The sequence below is a fragment of the Chelonoidis abingdonii genome, chromosome 7, assembly GCF_003597395.2.
Source record: "Chelonoidis abingdonii isolate Lonesome George chromosome 7, CheloAbing_2.0, whole genome shotgun sequence".
In the NCBI taxonomy this organism is placed as follows: Eukaryota; Metazoa; Chordata; order Testudines; family Testudinidae; genus Chelonoidis; species Chelonoidis abingdonii.
In genome coordinates, this window is record NC_133775.1 from 99622537 (window position 1) to 99633571 (window position 11035).

The 11035-nt window shown below is 43.8% G+C and overlaps 1 protein-coding gene across 1 annotated transcript; it reads right to left on the reverse strand.

Moving 5' to 3' along the window:
- Positions 1–2167: 2167 nt before the first annotated feature.
- Positions 2168–10435, reverse strand: PITX1 (paired like homeodomain 1). Its single transcript, XM_032783245.1, has 3 exons — positions 10273–10435; positions 6901–7106; positions 2168–2707 (listed from the first exon to the last, which is right to left on the reverse strand). Exons 1-3 carry the CDS (start codon positions 10433–10435, stop codon positions 2168–2170), a joined length of 909 nt encoding a protein of 302 aa, XP_032639136.1.
- Positions 10436–11035: the final 600 nt, after the last annotated feature.

An 11035-nucleotide genomic window follows, 5' to 3' on the forward strand; every position in this document is an offset into this window, starting at 1 on the left:
TTAACACGTTTGGATTTTGTGGCTAAACATTTACGAGGGAAAAATGCTGTGCCTGACCCCTCTAAAACAGCTTACGTGAGTGTGAATGCGTGCTGGAGCCTACTTTCATAGCAGATAATTTATTGATCAGCTGATGGAATCATATAATTTTCAACAAATCTGATACAAAAACTCAAAAATGAATGTCGGTGGTTTAACATGACTGTGCTTGCAATCTTGAAATACAAAATATTGGGTCGAAACCGTTTAGATCATATAGAAGAGCTACGAAAAAAACCTAAGCGTTAGGACCAGCAACACAAACAGTGATTTGATTCCAAACTTTTAACACATAACGGGAGTATTTTTGGATGCAAAGATTAACTCTTGTAAAGTCGTTTTTTTGGGGGGGGGAAACTATGATAAATAAATAAACAAAAATGTTCTTCAATCAAAGCATAAAGCCGTGCAATTTGGAAAGCCGGATTTATAAAGGCTGTTGTGTCATTGAACTGGTGTGGTAAAGTGTGTCAGAAAATTAGAAGTGGGAGGATCTCCAGTGGCTGGAGCTGCCAATCAGGATTACCGGACCTTAGTTGTGAACTTTTCCCCCTTCCAAAATGAATGAAACTTTAATGACTGATTCCCCTCACCCATCGAGTAATTAATCGGGTCCTTAAATCTTATCTTTCTAAGAGGGCCAACGGTATGTATGTTAAATATCTGCGCAGTCTGTTGCACTTCAAACAAATAAGCCAAACAAATGCTGTTTACAGTTCTCGAAAATTTAATGATTCTTAATAAAAGCCAACTCCCCGGAATGGCAATGTTGGATGTTGAATTTCGAATAAACTATAAGGTTTATTATTATTATTTTATTTTATTATAAGTTGAGATATATCATAAATATAGCCAGAAAAGAACATTAAAAGCATTGCTAGAGTTTGTTTTTATTCCCATGCTTTTAATTTTGAAAAACAAAATCACAAAACATAACTTATAAAACAATATATACCGCATCCTTACCCACAACAGTATTATTGAAACATCCAGCGTTACGGTTACCACAGATGTGAAATACACTGGGAAAGGACATACCTTGTGCATTTTATATTATGTTTCTTTGTCATCTACAGGTAATAAGTATCGACAAAAATAAGCAACAAATATGCCTGCAATTAAACTTCATATGCGTTTTGTATGCGTATTAATATTTAAAAGATCATATTTACCATTTCCATTTTTTTTTGCCAACAAGCATCTACATTTACATCATAACACCTTAAGATTATTTTTGGTTCCTTGTTTTTCCTTCACCTCTAGAAAAACAAGTAACTTTTCAGAATTGCTAAGCAACCTTTCATCATTCGAGACTTGCTCTGTTTCTTTAGTAGAGATGCAGTATCAGGATTCACTTAATTACAGTCCATTTGTTGTTCTTAGTGTTTTTTTTTTCTCTAGACTCTCTAGAAATTTTTTTTTTGAAGAAAAACACTTTTTAAGTAAAGATGACTGATAATTTCATTATCAGGCTAAGATTTGGGATGGAGCAAAGGCTGACCAGTTTCTTTTTGTGCTCTTCTCTGCAAAGACAATACTGCAGTCCTTTGGAAAGGCTAGAGAGGTAGGAACCTGTAGCTTGCTTAGTCCTAGGAATGACTGGATCATAGCTTTCCACTAAAGAAAAAACATCAAGAATCATGCACTTTAAAAACATTTTATTCAACGGCCAAGCACAATGATCTGGCACAATGTAACGGCAGATATAAATAGAACCTTAGTTAAGTGGTTGAACCTTGTCCTTAAGATTTTTTTAATAGTTTCATACCTAATATTTTAACCATATTCCCGCAGAATTTATTCTGCACGTGACTTTTTTTTTGGTCAGTGGTAAACATTAACCAAACCTCTTCCCCTACCACAAACTGGGCCGCACAGCCCCAGCCTTTACCACCATCCATCCACTTCTCGGCTTCCGCTTCCACTCTTCTGCTCTATAATAAAGTGGACGCGTTAGAAACTCCTGTGCAAGTTCAAGTAAACACATACAACCCGCATAATCCAGAGGAAAATTGCAACTCATCCGTTTATTAGATTTTGGCGTCTCTTGCAAAAGATTTCTGGTCCGTGTTTGTTACCAAGCCCCCAGAGCTTCCTCTCTCACGCTGCTTGGGCCGGTGCTAGTCCGTCAGCTGTTGTACTGACAGGCGTTTAGACCAGAGCCTGGGCTCTGCAAGCTGCTGTACCCAAAAGTGGAGTGCTGCTTGGATTTCAGTCTGAGGCTCGCCAAGCTGGAGTTGCAAGTGTCTCTGTATACGCTGTAGGGCGAGCCGGGCGGCCCGTAGGGACAGGCTGGGGAGGACATGGCGGAGTTGAGAGAGGAGCCGCTGATGTTGCTGAGGTTGTTGATGTTGGCGTTGGGCATGCCGGGCACGGCCGAGTGGCCCATGCTGGAGGGCATGCTCATGGAGGAGATGGTGCTGGGGGCGGAGAACATGGACTGCGAGGACAGGGGGCTCATGGAGTTGAAGAAGGTGAAGCTCTTGGTGGAGAGGGGCGCCGGAGTCAGGCTCTTGGTGGCCCAGTTGTTGTAGGGGTAGCCTGGGTACATGTCATCGTAGGGCTGCATGAGGCCGCTGAACTGGGGCACGTAGCCGTTCTTGCACAGGTCCATCTGCTGGTTGCGCTCCCGCTTCCTCCACTTGGCTCGGCGGTTTTTGAACCAGACCTAGGGGGGAAGGTCAGAGTAAAGGGTAAGTGCGCGAGGCTCCTGCAGGGACCCAGTAGGGGTGCGCAGGGGGTTAGCTCCGGTTTGGATTCTCAGAGCCTCTGCCAGGACTGGCTTCAGCTCCTCACACCAGGGAGGATTTGCAGTGGACAGTCCCTGGCTCACGCTCTCTCCCTGGGTGTTGCCTCTCCTGCGCGCTGTGCATCATAAACGCTGCCCCAGCCTGCCCTGCTGTCCTCTCTCTAAATCCCACGGCTTGTTTCCCCCTGGCCCAGAGGGATGACTCACCTCCCCAGCCCAGCTCCACGCCGCGGCTCTGGATGTGTGCGCAGCGCCTCTCTCTGCTTTTCATTTACCTCTGCGCTTATTTATAGAGAGGATTAATTGGCCACGCTGCAGCGCCTCGCCCAGGCCCCGTTCTGATTAGTGCCAGCTAGCCCGGCTCGGCGGTGTTTCCGAATGCTAAAGCTGGACAATAAAACTCTTCCGTTACAGATCATAAACTGGGGATTGGATTAGCGTGTTTAGGTTTAAAAAAAAAAAGGGTCGCCCTTTGGGTGGATGCAGCCTGGGTCTTTATGTCTAATGAGAATGTACAGCCCTGAGTCAGGAACGGAGGAGCAAGGGGCGCTCATGGGTGTTTGATGCATAAACCTCATCCAGGCTTTATCCCCAGGGCGGGGCTGGAGACCCCTGGCACCCAACCCAATGCATTGCCCAGAGAGCAGGAAAAGCCGGAGCTAACTCAGACCAAAGCAGCGCTCCAGCATTGCGTGCCAAACTTTACTGCAGGATCCTCTGTGTGTGCATGTGCGTGTGGGTGTGCAGATTTGATGGGATAATGCCCTCCAAAGATAGGGCTGGCCAGGTTGGGGGGAAAAAAGCCTCTTCCTGCCTTGCTGGGCGAGATCAGCCAGTGAACCGTCCTCACCTTTGGTAGAGGTAGGGCCGTTAGAGCCACTGAGGTTTGGATCAGGCCCCTAAAGAGACATACCACTTTGTGTCGTGCACTGAAAACCCCACTAACCTCAACGCCGCGGATATTAAATCCCCCTCTAAACTAGGTGACTCTTGTGGCTGCGAGGCTCTACTCTTTGAGCCTGTCCTCCCAGCGTTTTTAATGGCAGGGCTTTATTTTTAAACAGCGATAACAAGAATCGCGGGGTCTATTTGGAAAAAAAATCCCGTATAAATATGAAGAGGAAACGAAAGCCAGAATGTTCAAACCCTGTAATTCACTCCTCAGAAGGTGCTTCCAGACAGGAATTTCCTGAAAACGAGGGGTAATCGTTTTAATTATGGCTTCTAGACATTTTAAAAGAAGGCTCTCAGTAGCAAATGAAAGTTGGATTTGCAAAACTGCAATCTCCGAACATCAAACCAAAACATCTCCATACAGAGGGGAGAAAGAAATTCAGTTAATGGCAACTCATATTAGTTTTATTTGCTTCCTGAAATATTCCAGCAACATAAATGCCCATTTTAGTCCTTGAGTTGTGGTGGAGGGGTTTGTTTTTAACGAAAACTGTAATTAATACAATGCTTTCAAATACAGCCCTGAAAAGCCTTAAGAGCTAATCTTACACATAGTCTCATTTGGTCAGCTAGCCTCTTACCCATCTAGACAAAAGTGGCTTTTCTGAACTGTAGGGGTTTGATTTGTTACCAGCCACTGAGACCCAGAAGTGAAGTGACTTGGTTAAATCTACCTCCATTTTCTCCTTTATTGATTATTCGCTGTGCTGGTGAATTTCCAGAGAATGGTTTAATTCCCCTGTCCCAGCCTAGTAGTCGCTTTCTTACTAAGGTCTCAGTTCAAACCCTCCCCCCACGACCTCCTTGGGGCCCTATAGTGTAAAGCGTATTTCAGTGCTGGAAAATCCAGACGCCCTTTAAGGACTTTCCAAGATGCAGGGTTGTGCATGCCTTTCATTTGATGGTGTCTTGTGTCACACTGTGGGTCTGCAGCTGGTGAGGGACTGTGTAGACACGACACCGCGAGTAAACAATACACAGCAAACACTAATACCCCTGCACAGAGCGAAGTACACCCCGTCAGCAAATCCGCTCTAGAAACAAACCAGGGTAATATCCCGGGATGAAAAACAAATTGGAGGTGGGAGGAAAAATACCCCCAAACAAAAAGAGCAACACAGAGACCCACCCAGCACAAACCAACCATCAGAATCAATCAAATCCGAATGCCAGGAGGAGCCGTTCTGATTTGACACTTGATTGCAACAAGTTAATATATTAAAAATAAATAAATAAATGGCCTAACTAGATATTCTGAGGTCGGATTGGCTAGAGACCTATAAAGCAGGGACAGCTCAGTCCTACAAGTATGTGTGTCTACAATGGTTATTGACTTTGGCGTCTAATCTAGCCCAGACCCTTGTCCTTTCGTTTGTCTATTGACAGTTTGTGCAGTTTTCTGGTATACATAACTTATCTGCCTCATCACAGAACTTTAATTGTGTAGAGGAACATTTGCTATATGCCTGGGTGCGTACATTGCACCGAAGGGAGCTGTTACACACTCCACGGTGATATACGGTAGTCTCTTCTCATCAGAGAGATGTCCTATACACTATACAGACATCTGCTCCGCGGTGCCAAGCGGATTCTTTTAACCGCTTTCCCGTCACTCTGTAAGATAGCATCATGTTTGAATCGCATCACTTATTGTGTATATTTTATCAGCAGACGCCGTATGTTTCCTTGTCACTTCACTGACTGGGTCCAGGAGACTATAAACTTGCCTGTATTTCCATTCTGGTCTATTCCTTCTTTTTAATGAAATGTATCTGTTCCAAACCCTGTCTAATCTAGCCCCCAGTGAGACTTGTAGGGACTGGAATCCCCCCAGTTAAACCCTGTACCTGGGACATCCACGTGAGTCTCTTTTACACTGGGGGGAACAGACGTGCCTTGGGATTGAGCCATTTGCCTCTGCAGCTGCTCCTCTGCGGGTCTGTGCTGGCAATTCTAACCATTGATTGTTTGCATTAAAAATACCGACCCCCTGAAAAGATCCGACTTCATAACGTGTTAGGAGGATGCCTCTGTTCCTCACTCTCTCAGTCAGGGGAGGAGAGTTGCACATATATTTCCTGTTTAGAGCTAAATTACTGTCTTTAATTAATCCAGGAGAGAACAGTACATCCAGCAAGATGGCTTTTATGGGCTAGATTCTGCCCTTTCCAGACACGGGGGAGGGGGGTTAAAAATGGGCTTCTCTGAAATGGTGGCGGAGCCTTCTCTCTGGCTTTCCGTATTATTGTGCTGTATATTATGTGTGCTCCTTAAAACGGGGTTAATTTAAAAAAAAACAAAACTTGCCCTTTCCCTGGTCAGTTACACTAGCGGAGTTCCTGCATTCAGCTGTTGATTCCTGGTGGCATCCTTTACCTTCTAATTCCTTCTCCCTGCCTCAGCCTAGCTGGCTTCTCCGAGTTATTACGGCACACTTTGCCAGCCGGGCTTTAGATGAAGTCCCTCTGTGACCAGCTGTTGCCTTTGATTTCTCTATGCTCTCCCCAGAGATCCCGGATCTTAAGAATGGGGAAATCTTGGAAAGGAAAGACGGGGCTTGAAGGAGACAGCACCTTTCCCGAGCTTCTGACAACTGCTCTCCTGGTGTTGCTGCCTATAAGACATCAGGTCCTCTCAGCTAAAGGTTTCCTTCTCTCCCATACTCCAGTGAAAGTTGACCAAACGAAATGAAGGCCTGGGTGTCAATATATTGGGAATTCTCTGTGCATTGCGCGCCTCCCATATGTATTGGGGTATGTTCAATATTATAATTATACCCGGGTATTATCTAAGGAGCTCAGTAGGTCCTGGGTAAGTCTTGGCAATGAAAAGGAAATTGACAGATGATGTGTTACGCTACAATCGGTTTTAAAAAGCCAACCACCTAGCAGCTGTTAACAAAGTAATTTTTCCCTTTCACTCCTCACCGCCAGGCGCCTGTTCACCTTGATAAGTTTTATTTTCGCTTGCTATGCATCCTATCAAATAACTGGAAGTTTTTCAACTTCAGAAAAGACTGCGGGCCGGAGCCCATGGCCACTGGGAGTCCCAGCCAGTGGGAGCTGGATAGGGCCCTACAAGGACAAGCCGGCTGATGTCTCTGGATTGCTGAGAAGTGAATCGCCGGTTGCCCCTAGTGTGGCTGGGGCCCCACTTACCCTGACTCTGGGCTCGGTGAGATTGGTCCACACAGCAATCTCCTCTCTCATGCTCATGTCCGGGTAGCGGTTCCTCTGGAAAGTGGCTTCGAGCTCCTGAAGCTGCTGGCTGGTGAAATGAGTTCTTTGCCGCCTCTGTTTCTTCTTCTTCGCCGGATCTTCAGGGTTTCCATCTTCGCTCTTCTGCTCGCCGCTCCGGTCTTTTTCTGTTTAAAAACAACAAGGCACCGAGACCCGAGCGGTGACACACACGGACTTGGTCTCTTGGCCCCTAGATCCCCCTCCTCCCCCCCAGCCATTTGGAAAAGGTACAAAACAAAATCCTCTTTTTAAAAATCTACATACGTGCCTCTGCCGTACAAGGCTAGAGCGCCTGTTTCCTACCACAGGCCCGGAGCGTTTTCTGTTTCAACCAGCCCTCGTGATTCAGAAAGGTTTCCTGAAAAAATGTTCCCCTGAAATGTATTGCCCAAACAACAGAGTTTTCAGTTATCCTGTCCTCTAGGACTGGTCCTTTTATCTAGGAGGCTCTGAAACTTGCAGAGGGGAAGAAACTTATGTCTTAATTGGCTCGGCTTTTAGATTGGAAGCTTCTTGGCAAAATAATAATTAGTAATAAACAAATCTATTTAAAATAGTTTATCTGTGTCCCCCTCCAAGCTAAAGAAAAACTTCTGCTCGAGTGCATTATTGTTGTATATAGTCATTTCCCCACCGTATTAATCTCAGAAAACGTCAGAGAGTGTAAAATAAAACATGAATAAATTGAAAAGGTGAACTCCTCTTCCCCTCGGGAATATAGAATTTATTTAAGCAGAGAACGATCCACTAAAGGCTTTATTCAGAATTCGAATAAAAGGTAAGAAACGCTGGTAGCTGTCTGTCTGCAACATTCCCCTTATGTGAATTGTGTTTATCTAAATTTGTAGAAGGAATTCAACATAATCGATGGATATAACTAGGGAAAAATAGAAAATCTACCTAAAATCAAGGGGAAAACCCGCTGATGTTTTTATATTTTTGAATTTACACATATGGAATGAGGAATTCGATACGTTATTTGAACGGATTTAAATTATAAATGTGTAGAGATAAAATCTCCCTCCACACATATATCTATAAAACACTTCTGTAGATGTATATACATAGATATATAATATGTATAATACATATGTATGTCAATGTACAATTTTGATCTATTTATTTTCACAATAGCCACATTAAATAACTGCGTGCATATATGCCACACGTGTATGGTTCTCTCTGTCTCTCGCTCTCTAATTTTGATGTATTTATTTTAATATATATGCACATATTAGTGTATAATATACATATCTATACAAATTAATACTAATCTATATTACACACAATACCTAAATGAAAATTAGAGAGAGAGAAATACACACACGTGTTGTATATTCAAACCCATCCCTTTGTACTCATACAAATGAGTTTGACTTGATGTTGGAGGGTCTTTTTGAGAGGAATTCACATGGATAGCTAAATAATAAGACTATTCTGCGGTGCTGTACATCATGAAGGTAGGAGGAATGGAAAGATAATGATAACGTATTGAAACAGAGACTTCCTTTCAGAGCCTGCTAATAACAATATTTTAAAATGAATTAACAATAGTCCTTGCAAAAGAATTGATTCCTCATACTTGAAAAGACTCTGTACCTAGGCTTCCCTGGGAACTCTTGGAGTAAAAATGCGGGACCTCAAACGGTTAAGTGTAAACCAAAGGCTGGTGAATGGGCTTATTGCAGCGCGGATGGGCACTATTTCCAGTAAGTAGTTTGCAGAGCAAACAAGGCCTCGAACCCCCTTTAAATATCCTTGGTGGCCAGACAATTTTTTCCCCTCCCTCGCTGCCTTTGCAACTAATTGTGTTCCCAAAGATTCGCGGCTGGTGTAAAATGCGTGTCTCTGCGCACTGAGTCTACATGACCTAACTGTAAAGGCTGCGTGTGAAAATGATTTCATTTTTGAACACACAAATCTTTCTGGCAGACAGTTTTTTTTTCCACCTCTCGGTGTCTGGGGCCGCTTCTCGCGCAGGCAGGAGAGCAAACAAGTAAGGAAAAATCAGTGTCCTCAAAGAAACCATCCATCAAAGTGATTGCAATCTTTGCATTTGATTTATCCCCCCTATGATTTCCATGAAAAATACCGTCTGGTCATAAGGCTGTGATACCATTTCAAATCATAACACACATTACTCTTAATTGGCATTAGCACACTTTTCCATTCGAAAGTTAAAGGTATTTTGTGAATTCTCTTAAGAGTAAATGGACCCTGCTATTTATTTCCCTAAAATATATGGATCAGATTTTCGGGGTAGAGCAGAATGGAGCAATTATCCCCTACAGTATTTCAAGGGGGGGGGGAAACCCACACACCTCTAAGCACACCATCCCCTCCAGTCTAAGCTCAAAGCTTTGTTTTCAAATCAGTTTCGGAGGCAGAAACGAACGTTTGCTGCCATGTCAGCATTCGGATTTGTTTTGGTTGCAGGCACAAGACTGGTTTAAATTTAAAAAAAACATCATTTAAAAAAAAAACAATTACCCTCGATGCAGGGAAATTTTGAAGAAGGAACCACGCGCTGCTTTGCGTAGTCCATATTTTCCAGGGCTTTTTGCTTTCTTTATATGGTGGTGTCATTAGAGGGACGACTACTGTTTTAATTAAATACAAACTAGGAAACCACAGCTTTCCCTACAAGAATTGCACGTGTTCAACAGGCGGATATAAAAGCGGAGACCAAACGACTCCTGTTTAGATCCAACTCAGTCCTTGTAAAATGCTATGGTTTATTCCCTATCTATACATAAAATTAAAATTTAAGCTTTGTAACGCTCACCCCATATAATAATAAATCTGAGCTGCCTGGTGTCTCTCCAGTCCCCTCCTCATTTTCCCCTCCTAATGCTTCGCAGTTTTCCCCATCCTCTAACGGAGAGATCCGTTTACATGTCTCTACAGCCAGAGCTGGAAAATAAACCCCGGCAGAGCTGACATTATTTCAGATATATTCAGCAAAACCGCACTCCCCGTGGTAACCCCCCTGATAAATTAATATCTGTAAAACAAAACAAAATTTAAAAAAACCCTGCATCTCAGCTTGAAGTTGATAGCAATGTTCTTCTGTCAGAGTCGGGGCATGGAAGAGGGTCAGTTCGGTATCTGTGGTCTCCCCCATCCACCTTCCCAGTTTGGCCCTAATTAATTCTAATGATTACACCCACCCATCCACCTGGCATTTCAATCTCTCTGGTGCATCCTGCCTGGGCAGAACAGTCTCTTGTGCAGCGTGCATTAGAATTAATCAAGCAGGGAAGGGAAGAAAAGGGAGTGAAAGGGTTTTACCTGGGACTTCTGTATCTGACGATTCACTGGCTGAATTCTCAATCGGATCTCTGGATTCAGAAGATCTTTGCAAATGGAAGCTGGAAGCCATGTCATGTGAAGGCTGGGGTCTTAAACTCTCTGGCAGTCTTTCCAAATTCATCCCACCTTTAAAGGAATCCATGGCAAGGAGGCTGGGTTGATTTGGGTTTATGCAGGTGTTTATTCCACAATTTATATATATATCAAGGTCTGAAAATCCACTTAGTACTAGTTATGGGTTGCTTTACTTTTTTGTTATTTTCAAAGAGTCAGAAGAAGAGCTCTGAGAAATGCCTAAAAGCCCAATGGTCTTTGCTTTGCAATAGCTGCACCAGTCCAATCGCGTATGCATAAAAGTGGTAAAAGATCCCTGGTAGAAAAATGCGGGTTGCGAGTTGGATAGTTTCAAGCTAAAGAGATTAAAGTGACCTGCCCTAGAACAAATGCCTGTAGTTAAACCGAGCTCCTCCCACTTTAAGGTTAAAACCTCCCAGTCTCGCTAATATATCACTCCGTCTAGCGCTCACTCAGCCTAATCTAGTTGGAAGAACCTCCTGCAAACTCCCCATAGATGTGAGTTGTCGCTAAGGCGCCCTGGAATACAGTCTGCACATTTCTTAAAGCCACAGCGCTCTCCCTCTGCCCGGGGATCCCGGCGGAGTGTCTCCCTACGATTAGGATCCTCCTTGGTCTCTTGCCCTCTCTGCTCCTCTTGCTGGAGAAAGAAACGTCTTTTTGTCCC

Coding starts and splice junctions, on each gene's coding strand:
- PITX1 (XM_032783245.1), bottom strand. CDS start 10,435: ATGGATTCCTTTAAAGGTGGGATGAATTTGGAAAGACTGCCAGAGAGT. Junction 7,107..10,272: donor GTCAGATACAGAAGTCCCAG/GTAAAACCCTTT, acceptor GTTTTTAAACAG/AAAAAGACCGGAGCGGCGAG. Junction 2,708..6,900: donor TCACCGAGCCCAGAGTCAGG/GTAAGTGGGGCC, acceptor CTTCCCCCCTAG/GTCTGGTTCAAAAACCGCCG.